The sequence below is a fragment of the Oncorhynchus masou genome, chromosome 11, assembly GCF_036934945.1.
Source record: "Oncorhynchus masou masou isolate Uvic2021 chromosome 11, UVic_Omas_1.1, whole genome shotgun sequence".
In the NCBI taxonomy this organism is placed as follows: domain Eukaryota; kingdom Metazoa; phylum Chordata; class Actinopteri; order Salmoniformes; family Salmonidae; genus Oncorhynchus; species Oncorhynchus masou.
The window spans coordinates 44,813,683-44,831,704 of NC_088222.1; the positions used below are offsets into that span (position 1 = coordinate 44,813,683).

General features: G+C 40.8%; 1 protein-coding gene across 1 annotated transcript in view; it reads right to left on the minus strand.

Annotated features, from left to right (window-relative positions):
• Positions 1–16,522, minus strand: part of LOC135548732 (opioid-binding protein/cell adhesion molecule-like) — a 582,577-nt gene extending 566,055 nt beyond the window's left edge. The window contains exon 1 of the mRNA XM_064978603.1: positions 16,325–16,522. Coding sequence (XP_064834675.1) covers positions 16,325–16,385 — 61 coding nt within the window. The 5' untranslated portion in view covers positions 16,386–16,522. The remainder of the gene's footprint in view (positions 1–16,324) is intronic.
• Between the last annotated feature and the right edge of the window lie 1,500 nt (positions 16,523–18,022).

Here is an 18,022-nt window from a genome sequence, read left to right on the forward strand (position 1 = left end):
TAGAGCTGGTGTAGTGCGATTCGATCTTAGTCCTGTTGTAATGATGTACGCTGAGAGTTGGAAAGCAAGTTCAGGGAGTGAACACATTTAATTAATAAATGAACAAAACAAGAAACACAAACAGCGCACCGACATAGAACATGAGCAATGACAACTGGGGAAGAAACCAAAGGGAGTGACATACAGTGCCTTGCGAAAGTATTCGGCCCCCTTGAACTTTGCGACCTTTTGCCACATTTCAGGCTTCAAACATAAAGATATAAAACTGTATTTTTTTGTGAAGAATCAACAACAAGTGGGACACAATCATGAAGTGGAACGACATTTATTGGATATTTCAAACTTTTTTAACAAATCAAAAACTGAAAAATTGGGCGTGCAAAATTATTCAGCCCCCTTAAGTTAATACTTTGTAGCGCCACCTTTTGCTGCGATTACAGCTGTAAGTCGCTTGGGGTATGTCTCTATCAGTTTTGCACATCGAGAGACTGAAATTTTTTCCCATTCCTCCTTGCAAAACAGCTTGAGATCAGTGTGGTTGGATTGAGAGCATTTGTGAACAGCAGTTTTCAGTTCTTTCCACAGATTCTCCATTGGATTCAGGTCTGGACTTTGACTTGGCCATTCTAACACCTGGATATATTTATTTTTGAACCATTCCATTGTAGATTTTGCTTTATGTTTTGGATATTTGTCTTGTTGGAAGACAAATCTCCGTCCCAGACTCAGGTCTTTTGCAGACTCCATCAGGTTTTCTTCCAGAATGGTCCTGTATTTGGCTCCATCCATCTTCCCATCAATTTTAACCATCTTCCCTTTCCCTGCTGAAGAAAAGCAGGCCCAAACCATGATGCTTCCACCACCATGTTTGACAGTGGGTATGGTGTGTTCAGGGTGATGAGCTGTGTTGCTTTTACGCCAAACATAACGTTTTGCATTGTTGCCAAAAAGTTCAATTTTGGTTTCATCTGACCAGAGCACCTTCTTCCACATGTTTGGTGTGTCTCCCAGGTGGCTTGTGGCAAACTTTAAACGACACCTTTTATGGATATCTTTAAGAAATGGCTTTCTTCTTGCCACTCTTCCATAAAGGCCAGATTTGTGCAATATACGACTGATTGTTGTCCTATGGACAGAGTCTCCCACCTCAGCTGTAGATCTCTGCAGATCATCCAGAGTGATCATGGGCCTCTTGGCTGCATCTCTGATCAGTCTTCTCCTTGTATGAGCTGAAAGTTTAGAGGGACGGCCAGGTCTTGGTAGATTTGCAGTGGTCTGATACTCCTTCCATTTCAATATTATTGCTTGCACAGTGCTCCTTGGGATGTTTAAAGCTTGGGAAATCTTTTTGTATCCAAATCTGGCTTTAAACTTCTTCACAACAGTATCTCAGACCTGCCTGGTGTGTTCCTTGTTCTTCATGATGCTCTCTGCGCTTTTAACGGACCTCTGAGACTATCACAGTGCAGGTGCATTTATACGGAGACTTGATTACACACAGGTGGATTGTATTTATCATCATTAGTCATTTAGGTCAACATTGGATCATTCAGAGATCCTCACTGAACTTCTGGAGAGAGTTTGCTGCACTGAAAGTAAAGGGGCTGAATAATTTTGCACGCCCAATTTTTCAGTTTTTGATTTGTTAAAAAAATTTGAAATAACCAATAAATGTCATTCCACTTCATGATTGTGTCCCACTTGTTGTTGATTCTTCACAAAAAAATACAGTTTTATATCTTTATGTTTGAAGCCTGAAATGTGGCAAAAGGTCGCAAAGTTCAAGGGGGCCGTATACTTTCGCAAGGCACTGTATATAGGGCATGTATTCAAGGAGGTTATGGAGTACAGGTGAGTGTCATTATGCGCCTAACGCTGGTGACAGGTGTGCACCCTAACGAGCAGCCTGGTGACCTAGAGGCTGAATAGGGAGCAAACGTATTTACGCTTTGCCTGTTTGATGGTTCGTCGGAGGGCAATACAGGATTTCTTATAATTTTCTTCTGGTTCCTGATGACGTCAGTACCCATGACAATAAACTCCTCCAGTTTCCGTGGGCTAACGAGGCTGTTGAATGGGTTGCGCCAGTATGTCCACCTCAGCAATCTGCAGGGTGTTGGGGTCGACGGGGTAGACAGTGCTGGTGACTCAGGCACACACACACAGCCCATGTTCCCCAGGCTCTGAGCCAGACTATAACTTGATTGGAGCAATAATTTGGAGCTATAACTCTGAGCTATAACTTGATTGGAGTCCACATGTGGTAAATTACAATTGAAGGACAACCATTTCTGTAGCACTCCACCAATCAGGCCTTTATGGTAGAGTCGCCAGAAGGAAGTCACTCCTCAGTAAAAGGCACATGACAGCCTGCTTGAATTTGCCAAAAGGCACCTAAAGGACTCTCAGACCATGAGAAACAAGATTATCTGGTCTGATGAAACCAAGATTGAACTCTTTGGCCTGAATGCCAAGCGACACATCTGGAGGAAATCAGGCACCATCCCTACCGTGAAGCATGGTGGTGGCAGCATCATGGTGTGGAGATGTTTTACAGCGGCAGGGACTGGGAGACATGTCAGGATCGAGGTAATGATGAACGGAGCAAAGTACAGAGTGATCCTTGATGAGAATCTGCTCTGTAGCGCTCAAGACTTCAGACTGGAGCGAAGGATCACCTTCCAACAGGACAACAACCCTAAGCACACAGCCAAGACAACACAGGAGTGGCTTCAGGACAAGTCTCTGAATGTCCTTGATAGAACCAGCCAGAGCCCGGACTTGAACTCGATCGAACATCCCTGGAGAGACCTGACAATAGCTGTGCAGCGACCCTCCCCTTTCAATCTCACAGAGCTTGAGAGGATCTGCAGAGAAGAATGGGAGAAACTCCCCAAATACAGGTGTGCCAAGGTTGTAGCGTCATACCCAAGAAGACTCGAGGCTGTAATCGCTGCCAACGGTGCTTCAGCAAAGTCCTGAGTAAAGCATCTGAATACTTACAATACTGTTCAAAAGTTTGGGGTCATTTAGACATTTCCTTGTTTCTGAAAGAAAAGCACATTTTTTGTGCATTAAAATAACATCAAATTGATTAGAAATACAGTGTAGACATTGTTAATGTTGTAAATTACTATTGTAGCTGGAAACGGCAGATTTTTTAATGGAATATCTTCAAAGCTGTACAGAGGCCCCTTATCAGAAACCATCACTCCTGTGTTCCAATGGCATGTTGTGTTAGCTAATCCAAGTTTATAATTTTAAAAGGCTAATTGATCATTAGAAAACCCTTTTGCAATTATGTTAGCACAGCTGAAAACTGTTGTGATGATTACAGAAGCAATAAAACTGATCTTCTTAGACTGGTTGAGTATCTGGAGCATCAGCATTTGTGGGTTCGATTATAGGCTCAAAATGTCCAGAAACAAAGAACTTTCTTCTGAAACTCGTCAGTCTATTCCTGTTCTGAGAAATGAAGGCTATTCCATTCAAGAAATTGCCAAGAAACTGAAGATCTCGTACAATGCTGTGTACTACTCCCAATAAAGAACAGCGCAAACTGGCTCTAACCAGAATAGAAAGAGGAGTGGGAGCCCCCGGTGCACAACTGAGCAAGAGGACAAGTACATTGGAGTGTCTAGTTTGAGAAACAGACGCCTCACAAGTCCTCAACTGGCGGCTTCATTAAATAGTACCTGCAAAACACCAGTCCCAATGTCAACAGTTTAGAGGCGACTCCGGGATGCATTTTAAATAATTGTTGATCATTTAATATGCCCAACTGTTGTCTGCGAAGCTCTCAAAGCATATATGAGAGGTTGTATCATGTCTTACTCTCCCGCAAAGAAAAAGAAGACCCATAACAAATTAGAAATACAAGAACAGAAAATTCACAACTGAGAAAGAAAACACAGTTAGATAGAAATGCTAGCACACTTCAACAGTTGATACTTTGAAGATTGAATATAATACAATAAACACCTGATCTGCAGAGATTGCTGCCATGGGTTCAAAGCAACAATACGTTTAGCAAGGTGTAAGTTCACCTTTAATTTATTAGCAAATTTAAAAAGAGGAAGAGGAACATACCATCCATAGCATTCAAATCCCAGATTTGGATCCTTCTGAAATCAACTCAGTCTTTAATAAATAATTTTATCACAAACTGTGTCAATCCAAAAAACAGAAGTTCAAAGGAGGATATAGACAATTTCCTTTAATAAGGCCATTTTACCAATAAGTGAACAAGAGAAAATGTATATTGATAGAAACCCCAGGTGAATTGTTGGAGGCCATCGATAATCTACATAATGGGAAATATCCTGGTACTGATGGATTCCCATTGGAATTGTATGGACACTTTCATCCCAAATTACTAAAGCCTATGTTACTTATGCTCATAGCAGCTTGACAGAAAAATGTACTTCCCCAGTCACTATGTTTGGCTACAATCACCCCACTTTAAAAGACAGATAAGGATCCATTGTCATGTGGATCCTTCCATCCAGTATTCCCCTTGAATGTGGATTATAAAATCATTGCTATGGTATTGGCTTTTTGTATAGAAACAGTAATACAAAAGTAAATTCACTCAGATCAAACAGGGTTTATACGGAAGAGCATGTCTTCAATCAACCTCAGCCGTTTTTTCCATATACAGTGGGGCAAAAAAAGTATTTAGTCAGCCACCAATTGTACCAATTGTACACCAAAAAGTTCTCCAACTTAAAAAGATGAGAGGCCTGTAATTTTCATCATAGGTACACTTCAACTATGACAGACAAAATGAGAAAAAACATCCAGAAAATCACATTGTAGGATTTTGAATGAATTTATTTGCAAATTATGGTGGAAAATAAGTATTTGGTCACCTACAAACAAGCAAGATTTCTGGCTCTCACAGACCTGTAACTTCTTCTTTAAGAAGCTCCTCTGTCCTCCACTCATTACCTGTATTAATGGCACCTGTTTGAACTTGTTATCAGTATAAAAGACACCTGTCCACAACCTCAAACAGTCACACTCCAAACTCCTCTATGGCCAAGACCAAAGAGCTGTCAAAGGACACCAGAAAAAAAATTGTAGACCTGCACCAGGCTGGGAAGACTGAATCTGCAATAGGTAAGCAGCTTGGTTTGAAGAAATCAACACTTCAACTATGACAGACAAAATGAGGGAAAAAAATCCAGAAAATCACATTGTAGGATTTTTTTATGAATTTATTAGCAAATGATGTTGGAAAATAAGTATTTGGTCAATAACAAAAGTTTATCTCAACACTTTGTTATATACCCTTTGTTTGCAATGGCAGGGGTCAAACGTTTTCTGTACATCTTCACAAGGTTTTCACACACTGTTGCTGGTATTTTGGCCCATTCCTCCATGCAGATCTCCTCTAGAGCAGTGATGTTTTGGGGCTGTTGCTGGGTAACACGGACTTTCAACTCCCTCCAAAGATTGTCTTTGGGGTTGAGATCTGGAGACTGGCTAGGCCACTCCAGGACCTTGAAATGCTTCTTACGAAGCCACTCCTTTGTTGCCCGGGCAGTGTGTTTGGGATCATTGTCACGCTGAAAGACCCAGCCACGTTTCACCTTCAATGCCCTTGCTGATGGAAGGAGGTTTTCACTCAAAATCTCACGATACATGGCCCACATTCATTCTTTCCTTTACACGGATCAGCCCCAAAGCATGATGTTTCCACCCCCATGCTTCACAGTAGGTATGGTGTTCTTTGGATGCAACTCAGCATTCTTTGTCCTCCAAACATGACGAGTTGTTTTTTTACCAAAAAGTTCTATTTTGGTTTCATCTGACCATATGACATTCTCCCAATCTTCTTCTGGATCATCCAAATGCTCTCTAGCAAACTTCAGATGGGCCTGGACATGTACTGGCTTAAGCAGGGGGACACGTCTGGCACTGCAGGATTTGAGTCCCTGGCGGCGTAGTGTGTTACTGATGGCAGGCTTTGTTACTTTGGTCCCAGCTCTCTGCAGGTCATTCACTAGGTGTGTGGTTCTGGGATTTTGCTCACCGTTCTTGTGATCATTTTGACCCCACGGGGTGAGATCTTGCGTAGAGCCCCAGATCGAGGGAGATTATCAGTGGTCTGGTATGTCTTCCATTTCCTAATAATTGCTCCCACAGTTGATTTCTTCAAACCAAGCTGCTTACCTATTGCAGATTCAGTCTTCCCAGTCTGGTGCAGGTCTACAATTTTGTTTCTGGTGTCCTTTGAAAGCTCTTTGGTCTTGGCCATAGAGGAGTTTGGAGTGTGACTGTTTGAGGTTGTGGACAGGTGTCTTTTATACTGATAACAAGTTCAAACAGAATTTGTTCGTTACAGAATTCGTTCACTAGGCAATAATCTGAGGTGGTGCTCAGACATAAGCAATATTTCTCCGCTATGTTGGAGTCAACAGAAATACAAAATTACAACATAAATATTCCCTTACCTTTGATGGTCTTCGATCAGAATGTAGTGGAATGAGTCATACTTACAGAATACATTGTTTGGTTTCAAGTCATGTGTCTTTGTATTAGCATATGCTAACAGCTTCAGCTGAAAAGCACCCAAAATGACTTCTGGTCCCGCACAGTTGCGCATCAAAACTTCAAAATTACATATTATATGTCGACTAAACTGGTCAAACTAAGTGCAGAATCAAACTTTAGGATGTTATCAACGTACAAAACAATTGGCGATTCGACTGGACAAAAGCAACTCCTCTCAGACAATCTGGAACGAAGGAATGACTGTGTACGATTCGCGCCAGAACGCGCATCTATTTTCTCGCGACACCTAGTATTTTGCCTGCCAAAAGGTCAAAGCTCACGGAATTTGCACAATGACACACTCTATTGGAAGAAGACATCTCGCGGAAGACACAGAAACTGATCACAGATCCATAGCTGGTTGGGAAGGGTGGGGGCGATGACGTCAATGTTGGCCAAAGTTCCTGATGAGAGAAATAGTTTGGGAGATTGGCTGCCCTGTGAGTTCTGCTTTACATACAGACATAATTCAAACGGTTTTAGAAGCTTTAGAGTGTTTTCTATTCAATAATTATTATTATATGCATATATTAGCAATTTTGGGCAGATTTTCTTTCAGTTTACTGTGGGCACGCAATTCATTCAAAGGGGGCATTGTCCCGAGTCTTAACTTCTTGTGTCGAGCAATCCCGGATCCGGGATTCTATTTATAGCCTAAAGCTCATTAGCATAACGCAACGTTAACTATTCATGAAAATCGCAAATGAAATTAAATAAATATATTTGCTCTCAAGCTTAGACTTTTGTTAACAACACTGTCATCTCAGATTTTCAAAATATGCTTTTCAACCATAGCTAAACAAGCATTTGTGTAAGAGTGTTGTTAGCTAGCATAGCTATAAGCCTAGAATTCAGCCAGCAACATTTTCACAAAAACAAGAAAATCATTCAAATAAAATAATTTACCTTTGAAGAACTTCAGATGTTTTCAATGAGGAGACTATCAGTTAGATAGCAAATGTTCAGTTATTAAAAAAAAAATTATTTGTGTAGGACAAATCGCTCCGTTTTGTTCACGTTTGGCTATGAAAAAAACCTGTATCCAGTTATAGCCTCAAGCTCATTAGCATAACGTAACGTTAACTATTTATGAAAATCGCATATGAAATGAAATGAATGTGCTCGCTCTCAAGCTTAGCCTTTTCTTAACAACACTGTCATCTCAGATTTTCAAAATATGCTTTTGAACCATAACAAAACAAGCATTTGTGATAGCTAGCGTAGCATTTAGCGTAGCATTTAGCGTAGCATTTAGCGGGCAACATTTGCACAAAAACCAGATAAGGATTCAAATAAAATCATTTACCTTTGAAGAACTTCGGATGTTTTCAATGAGGAGACTCTCAGTTACATAGCAAATGTTCAGTTTTTCCTGAAAGATTCTTTGTGTAGGAGAAATCGCTCCGTTTTGTACATCACGTTTGGGTACCAAAAATTAAACGAAAATTCAGTCATCAAAACGGCAAACTGTTTTCCAAATTAACTCCATAATATCGACTGAAACACGGCAAACGCTGTTTAGAATCAATCCTCAATGTGTTTTTCACATATCTCTTCATTGATATATCGTTCGTGGTAGTCTCCTTTCTCCGGTGAATCGCTTGGAAAAAGACGTGCAGTTGAAGATGACGCACCAATTTCGACGGAGGACACCGGGCGGACACCTGGCAAATGTAGTCTCTTATGGTCAATCTTCCAATGATATGCCTACAAATACGTCACAATGCTGCAGACACCTTGGGGAAACGATAGATAGGGCAGGCTCATTCCTGTCGCATTCACAGCCATATAAGGAGACAATGAAAAACAGAGCCTCAAAAATCCTGCTAATTTCCTGGTTGCAGTTTCATCTTGGTTTTGCCTGTAGCTTCTGTTCTGGGGCACTCACAGACAATACCTTTGCAGTTCTGGAAACGTCAGAGTGTTTTCTTTCCAAAGCTATCAATTGTATGCATAGTCGAGCATCTTTTTGTGACAAAATATTGCGCTTAAAACGGGCACGTCTTTTTATCCAAAAATGAAATAGCGCCCCCATAGATTTAACAGGTTAACAGATTACAGAAGAAGTTACAGGTCTGTGAGAGCCAGAAATCTTGCTTGTTTGTAGGTGACCAAATACTTATTTTCCACCATAATTTGCAAATAAATTCATTAAAAATCCTACAATGTGATTTTCTGTATTTGTTTTCCTCATTTTGTCTGTCATAGTTGAAGTGTAACTATGATGACATTTACAGGCCTCTCTCATCTTTTTAAGTGGGAGAACTTGCACAATTGGTGGCTGACTATATACTTTTTTGCCCCACTGTATATAAGGCAGCAGCCTCTAAGGATTTGTGCAGGGTTGTGTAACCGGGTAGAAGCCGGCTAGTGATGGCTGTTTAACAGTCTGACGACCTTTAGATAGAACTTGTTTTTCAGTTTGCCATCAGTGATGTGTACGCTGAGGAGCTTTCCACCTTCTTCACTGTGGTCCCACTGATGTGAATAGGGGCATGGTCCATAAACACTCCAGCCAGCTCGTCTGTGCATGCTCTGAGGAATAACTACACTGTTTGTATTCCACCATATTCGTAGTCACCTTGCCATGGTGAAATGAGGTGGTTCGTGCTTTCAGTTTTGCGCAAATGCTGCCATTTAGCCATAGTTTCTGATTTGAGTAGGATTTAATAGTCACAATTGGAACAACATCCGCTATACACTTTCTGGTGTTATTTTCAGAGGCTACCCGGAACATATCCCAGTCCGCGTGATCAAAACAATCTTGAAGCATGGATTCTGATTGGTCAGACCAGCATTGAATAGACCTTAGCATGGGTACTTCCTGTTTGAGTTTCTGCCTATAAGAAGGGAGCAGCAAAATGGAGTATGGCTGAATGGACAGGGACAGTATATCCAGAGAGAGCCATGTTTCCGTGAAACAGAGTATGTTACAATCCCTGGTGTCGATCTGGAAGGATATCCTCGCCCTGAGATCCTCTACTTTATTATCCAGAGACTGAACATTACCGAGTCATATACTCGGAAGTGGTGGATGGTGTGCACGCCTCCTGAGTTGGACTATAATCCAATCCGAATACCTTGTCTCCGCCAGGGGTGTTTTGGAGCATCCTCTGGAATCATTTCAATTGCCCTGGGGACTATGAACTTTCCAATTTGGGAAAGTTGTATATCTGGTTGTAATGCTGTTGAGTTAGTGGCGCTCTGTCATGCCCTGACCTTAGTTATCTTTGTTTTCTTTATTATTTTGGTTAGGTCAGGGTGTGACAAGGGTGGTTGGTTTAGTTTTGTATTGTCTAGGTGTTTTTGTCCCGTCTATGTGTTTTTGGCCTGTCTAGGGTTTTTGTCTATCTATGGGGTTTTAATATGTCTAGGTATATGTAGGTCTATGGTGGCCTGAATTGGTTCCCAATCAGAGACAGCTGTTTATTGTTGTCTCTGATTGGGGATCCTATTTAGGTTGCCATTTTCCATTTAGGTTTTGTGGGTTATTGTCTATGTGTAGTTGCATGTAAGCACTCGGTTTATCATAGCGTCACGTTTGTGTTGTTATTTTGTTAGTTTGTTAAGTGTTCTGCGTTTAATTAAAATACGAATGTATTCTTATCACGCTGCGCCTTGGTCTCCTCATTATAACGACTGTGACACGCTCTAATATCCAAAATGTATTTCCCGCTGTGTGTAATAACACAAAACAAATTCTGGGCTAATAATGTAAGAAATAACACACAAAAAAAACAAAATACTGCAATGTTGCTTAAGAGCTGGAAGCAGAGCTGCCATATCTGTCGGCGTCATCTTATCTGTCTTATCTTAAAACTCAGAAATATTTTTGAATTACCAAAAGAAGATGATTACCAAGTTATATCAAGGGTTGATTGAAACTCTACCTGATGGTTCAGAACCTATAAGGAAAAAATGGGATACAGATCTAAAGTAAGAAATTGAGGAGAATCATTGGTCACAGATACTATATTTGAAATGAACAATCTAGCTATATACCGTTGGATTTTGTATTCTAAACAAAAATATAAATGCAACAAGCAACATTTTCAAATATTTTACTGCGTTGCAGTTCATATGAGGAAATTAGTCAATTGAAATAAATTCATTAGGCACTAATCTATGGATTTCACATGCCTGGGAATACATATATGCATCTGTTGGTCTGAGATATCTTTAAAAAATGGGCTTCACAATGGGCAACAGGATCTCGTCACAGTATTTTTGTGTATTCAAATTGCTATCAATAAAATGCAATTGTGTTTTGTCTGTAGCTTATACTTGCCCATACCATAACCCCACCGCCATCATGGGGCATGTTGACATCAGCAAACCACTCGCCCACAAGACGCCATGCACGGTTGTGAGGCCGATTGAATGTACTGCCAAATTCTAAAATGACAAAATGATGCTGGAGGTGGCTTATGGTAGAGAAATGAACATTCAATTCTCTGGCAATATCTCTGGTGGACATTCTTGCAGTCAGCATGCCAATTGCACACACCCTCAACATTTGAGACAGCTGTTGCATTGTGTTGTGTGACAAACCTGCACATTTTAGAGTGGCCTTTTATCATGGCCAGCTCAAGGTGTGCCTGTGTAATGATCATGCTGTTTGACCAGCTTCTTGATATGCCACACCTGTCAAATGGAGCAGCAGGTAGCCTAGTGGTTAGAGCGTTAGACTTGTAACCGAAAGGTTGCAAAATCGAATCCTGGCAAGGTAATATCTGTCGTTCTGTCCCTGAACAAGGCCGTTAACCTCTTGAAACTCCCCATCCCGGATCCGGGATTGTGACTAAGCCTCAGGCTCATTAGCATAACGCAACGTTAACGATTTCTGAAAATCTCAAATAAAATTAAAATAATGCGTTTGCTCTCAAGCTTAGCCTTTTCTTAACAACACTGTCATCTCAGATTTTCAAAATATGCTTTTGAACCATAGAAATTGACTAATTTGTGTAAGAGTATGCAAAGCTAGCATAGCATTTTGTGTAGCATGTAGCACGCAACATTTTCACAAAAGCCAGATAACCAAATAAATAAAATCATTTACCTTTGAAGAGCTTCTGATGTTTTCAATGAGGAGACTCCCAGCCACATACCAAATGCGCAGTGTTTCCTGAAAGCGTCTGTGTGTAGGAGAAATCGTTCCGTTTTCTACATTGCGCCTGGCTACCGAAACGAACCGAAAATGCAGTCACCTACAACGTGAAACTTTTCCGGATTAACTACATAATATCGACCGAAACATGGCAAACGTTGTTTGGAATCAATCCTCAAGGTGTTTTTTCACATATCTCTTCATTGACATGCAGTTCGTGGAAGCTTGCTTCTCTCTCTGTGCCCCATGGAAAAATACTGGCAGGTGACTTTTGCGCACCAATTTCGGCGCAGGACACCGGGCGGACAGTGGTAAATGTGGTCTCTTATGGTCAATCTTCCAATGATCTGCCTACAAATACGTCACAATGCTGCAGACACCTTGGGGAAACGACAGAAAGGGCAGACTCATTCCTCTTGCGTTCACAGCCATATAAGGAGATCATGAAAGACAGAGCCTCAAAAATCCTTGTCATTTCCTGGATGCCAAGTCATCTTGGTTTTGCCTGAAGCTCACGTTAAAGGGCACGCACAGAGAAGATATTTGTATTTCTGGACACGTCAGAGTGTTTTCTTTCGAACAGTAGCAATTATATGCATAGTCGAGCATCTTTTTGTGACAAAATATCTTGTTTAAAACGGGAACGTTTTTCTTCCAAAAATGAAATAGCGCCACCATAAGTGTAAGAGGTTAACCCACTGTTTCTAGGCCGTCATTAAAAATAAGAATTTGTTCTTAACTGACTTGCCTAGTTAAATAAATAAAATGGATGGATGGAGTATCTTGGCAAAGGCGATATGCTCACTAACAGGGATGAATATACATTTGTGCAATTTTTTTAATCTAAATAAGCTTTTTGTGTATGGAACTTTTCAGGGATTTTTTATTTCAGCACATGAAACATAGGACCAACACTTTACATGTTGCGTTTTAAGTTTTTGTTCAGTGTATATTATAAAGTTAAACACAACCCCAAAAGTTGGGAAACCATATGTTGATCACCTTGGGGAATGTGTTGTACAGTGGGATTTTTGTCTTTGTTTTGTGTTGTTTGTGGGGCGCTGTGGAAAAACAATAAAAAAAATATTGTCAAAAAAGTAATAAAAATAATAACAATAATAATGTGGCGTAATGACAGTGCAGCATTTTTCTCTTTCAAGGAAGTGCAGCGCCAATTGCAATGAGGACGGGGCTAATTCAGCACATTGATAATCCCGCTTCTGAATGCAATTTGTGCACACGGTAAATTAATATGGATTTTATGTGAAGGGTTTATGTTAATGAATTAAATGTCTTTGGTTTGGAAAAGCTGCAGGAAGCAAATATTTTGAATCTTTTCACATCATATTTCTTAGCTATTTACTGATAAAATATTGACATCCCATATTGAATAGTGATGATATTTTTATGGCAGTCAAGTGCAATGTCAATGTTTTGCAAAAGGGTAGGCTTAAGCATTGTTGTCATGTTTTGACCTTTATTTCCATTGTTTTGTCTTTAATTAGTATGGTCAGGGCGTGAGTTGGGGTGGGCAGTCTGTTGGTTTTTCTATGTTGGTTTTTGTGTTCAGTCAAGTATGGTTCTCAATCAGAGGCAGGTGTCGTTAGTTGTCTCTGATTAAGAATCATGCTTAGGTAGCCTGGGTTTCACTGTTGGTTTGTGGGTGTTTGTTTCCGTGTGAGTGTTTGTCACCACACGGTACTGTTTTGGTTTTTGTTTTCATCACATCGTTTATTGTTTTGTATTTCATTGTTCAGTTCATTTTTTATAAATCGTCATGAACACTTAACACGCTGCATCTTGGTCCGATCCTTACTCCTCGTCAGATGAAGAGGAAATCTGCCGTTACAATTGTGAATATTTTTCCTGATAATTATCAGATTCTATATGTGACCAACCAGGGGTTGTCTCCTGCGTGCCACAAGACTGTGTTAGTCCCCTGAGCTAAAGCTTAAACATTCACTCGGGGAGCTAACACAAGTCAGGTCTCAGACAAGGTTGCTCATCATGCAATCGGGTTTACAGACCATATCTGATGCATACCTGATGGTGTTTCAATAGACACATTTATATATGATTGGATTGAAATGACAAGGAAGTGTCTACAGAGCACAAGCACATCAACAAGTTACAAACAAGTATGAGTGTTGAAATACTGTGCTATAATACTGTAATGCTGCGACAAATTGTCCCAAACAACAGTGACAAATGTGCCACTATTATAACTATGACCTCTAAAAACATCTCACTTATAATTTGCGCCTTCAGGAAATGAGCAAGCCCTGTTGTTATTTTGATGAAACGGGCAAAGTGGCAATTTCACATCTGGGTAGTAACCGGTGTAAATTATTCACGATCCTCATCTGCACCTAATGCACCTAATTTGCTTAATAACATGTTGTGCTGGGAAGCACAGGGGAAGTGTCACTTTGGAAAAATGAGGGCGAACCCAATAAGATGGCACTTTCTTGCAACAAAATCGCACAACTTAAAGCAAAGGAAAATAATAGGTCAATTCTGGGGTTCTACAGTATAACGTCCTCACTTTTCAATGTGAATTGGTCATGCTCCTCTTTCTCGTCAAATTTTAAACATCACTTTTCAATGCAGATTGGTCTGATTTGGCTGGTAATAGTGTTCCATCTGTGTGATATGCTCATTGATTCATTTTTCAAAAGCACTATAAGGTATTATGTGCATTGTGTACAAAGAGATGGGCACAGTGGGCATAGACTGACAGGGTGGCAGGTAGCCTATAGTGGATAAGAGCGTTGGAACAGTGGCTGAAAGGTCACTGGTTCAAATCCGTTAGCCAACTATGTGCAAAATTGGTAGATGTGCCCTTGAGCAAGGCACTTAACCCTAAATCACTCTGGATAAAAGTGTCTGCTAAAATGTGCAAATGTAAACTTTTCACAGGGAGGCCGCACTAAAACAGCATATTTTGCCAGGGGAGGGGAACTTTATTAAGTAGCCTTGTTATAAGAAAAGGACACTCTACCCATCAGCAATGATCTTCATGTCTTTTCACATGGGAAGCTTAACACCCTAACAATGCTCCCCCCCCTGCACTCTCGGTTGGAAGTCGAACAACAGCTGTTGCTCCAAATTTCGATTTAACAACCAATAATTCTCGCCTTTGGCTGAGGCAGGCTGGTGGAGGGACTGGAGGACACAATAGACAGGACCTGCGAGGATCTTGGCCAGAGCGGCACAGGAATATGTGCTGCATCCTGGCAACGCTCGGCCAGATCTGCCTCGGAGCCACACAGAGAGGCTCAAGGGAGAGGAGGGAGGGGGTAGAGGGGAGGAAAACACAAGCCTGCTCAGCTTCCTAGACAACGAGGCACAGCCTTGCCACTTGTGCTCATCTAATGCACTCAATTCTCAACACACAGACCCGAGTGCTTGGAGGGGGATTGTCATAGGGCTGTTTTCCCACAAAGGACATCCCTGTCCTCTACACATTGTTGTGACTCTCTAATGTGCCATCATGAGAATGCCAAGGCAAGTGAGAATGGGATACATTAGGCAATGTAGGCTAGTGGATGAGCAGTTTGGTAATCTGCTTTTGTTTGTAAGTGGCATACCATATGTCACTTACACAAAAAAGCAGATTGCCAAACTGCTCATCCACTATCCTACATTGTCTTATGTATCCCATTCTCACTTGCCTTGGCATTCTCATGATGGCGCATAAGAAGACAGGTGATTAAATTAGATTTATGGAGTCTATAACATTTCCATTTTAGTCCATACTCTTATCCAGAGGGACTTGCAGGACCGATTAGGGTTAAGTGCCTTGCTCACGGGAATATCGACAGATTTTTTTACCTAGACAGCTAGGGGATTCAAACCAGCGTTCTTTCGGTTACTGGCCAAACACTCTCTAGGCTACCTACCGTCCCAGGTAAAAAGATTCTACTGTATTTACAAAAATATTAAAACATATGGACTGTGTGAAGAAGCAACTTGTTGGCTAATAGAAAAACATTCAGTGAAGCTGCCCACAACACTTAGGCCTACAGAGAAAGGCCTACAGAGAAAACATTAGAAGCATGCCACATGTCACTAATAAAGTAGGCTAGGATACTCCCTTAATAGCAAATGTCGTATTTCCAATCACGGGGGTTGCCTGTGAGGGCTAACACGGCTTAACTTCGATGGCCTGAACACGTTGTAGATACGGATTAACCACTAATACTTAATGAACTTTACGCAAAGTCCTCCTGTCAGAGTGAGCTTTACAATGCGTCAATAGGCGGTTAGAGTCACAAGGTGCATCAAGAGACACAGACGAATTGCTGCATCAAAGAAGCAATGATAGGGGACATATTCATAATGTAGCCTTAATTGGGTTTACAAGCCTTTGGAGCTATTCTAGTGAGACAAACCTCGAAATTGCTTGATAACTAAGGCCACCAACATCATGACAGTCAAATCTCACACTAATCGCTTGGTCTTCAATGCCACTTTTTTTGGCATGTGATGTCAAATCTCGGATCCACGCAATATCTTAGGGGTCTACAATAGCCTATATAAAAAGCGCGCGCATCTCTAGTATAGGTGCGCGCTCACCTAATATATGTTACGTGATAATGCAATAGCTATAACACTAATGGCACCTGCCATTTCTCCAGCTAAATTAAAATAGCCTACCTTGTTGAAGCAGAAGAATGGTCATTCCTGTCAGCAAAACCCAGAACATAGGATTCTTCATGGTGATTTGACCGGTCGTTTATCTGTGTAGTAGTAGAAGATGGTGTTGTCGCTCAGATATAGGCTACTACAAACGCAAATCCTGGGAAAAGTGAAGTGTACCAGACTAAGTCCCGGTCCCTCTGACTGTAAAGCAGCTACCAACACAAGCAGTACCAAGTCCCTCCTTCACTAATGTATTGGTCGTGATTTGTAAGAGGCTGCTTGGATAGGCTTCCAGTGGCTTACAAAGACGCTGCTGTCCAGGAGCCTCATTTATCAAAGGTGCGTGCGCACAAAAATACTCAAAATCTTGTGTGCGCCAGTTTTCCCGCAAAGGTTGGTATTTATCCGTTTTGAACTTGAAGGGAAGTGTGCATATCTCCACGCCAATCTCACACCATTCGTGCGCACAACTTCTAGAAGGTTTATCAGATGTATTGCAAGCAAAATGCTTATTGTTCGTTTGGGGAAATGGGAGGTGTTTGATGGACAGGGAATTATAATAATTTTAGGCAAAAACATTAAAACGTAGGCGTAATGATTAAACAGATGCATTCGACATTGGTAGATCGCATAGCAGGATGTCGTCTAATATTTATTTTTCTTATATTACAGCCTATATGCCTAAATCATAATCATATTGCAGGACGTCTCTCCTTTGCTGACATAATTGGTTTAAATTATTCCGAATACACAACAAATTGATAAATTGGTCATTCAATACCCAAGCATGCTCTAAAGTAAATAGACGGGTAGCCTAGACAGTAGCCTATGTGACAATATGGGTAGGCTACAGAATTGCTGTGCGATATTAGGAGCGCGACATCATAGCCTAGTCTATTTCATTTCAGAGCCTATAGTATACTTACCAAGGCAGGAGATAGAAACATAATCATGTATTGATAAATAAAATATTGAACAACAATTCGTATTTTGCATAGAAGTGTAGAGTGTAGCATTTACTTTAAATTGTTCTAAAGGACAATCAATCATGCAGAATGCGCGGCCAGTGTTTGGCACAATAAGGCAGCATGCATTATTTTGGGGGAAAAGTCACTGCCACATTTTTTTTTAGGTAGTGATGCGCAGGTTGACTCATAACTGATTCATAACCTGCAGTCCCCACGGATATATATCCGTAGGGTTGAATAAAGAAAAAACAATACATCAAAATCTATATATCTATAGGCTACATTGAGGTTTTTCTTTCATTATTTTTAGGCTATTTGGCATTAGTGTGTAAGCCTAAACTTTGGGGTCTAACTTTACGAGCCCCAAATAGCCTACATCCAAACGCTTTTGGAAACAGGCAGAAAAAGTTAACGTCGTTACACTGAGGCAAAAAGGTCAATGTCGGAGTTTCATTTAATAAGAGGAAAGCTGCGATACGGAGAGCTGAAAACAAAGAGAAGAGAGGCCCAGAAAAGTAATGTTTGAGAATGATTTGATGAAATTGTAAAAGAGGATGATGATTGCATTGCCTATACATGTGATGGTTGTGAGGTGCTATACAAATTCGACTGTCACAAGACGTGACTTCAAATAGGCATATGGCACGTCAAGGGAACTGTAGCCCCCTATTTAGATTGGTTAAATGGAAACTGATATCTGGACACTGACTCTATGTCTATAACCTATTGTATTTTCTCCCTGGTC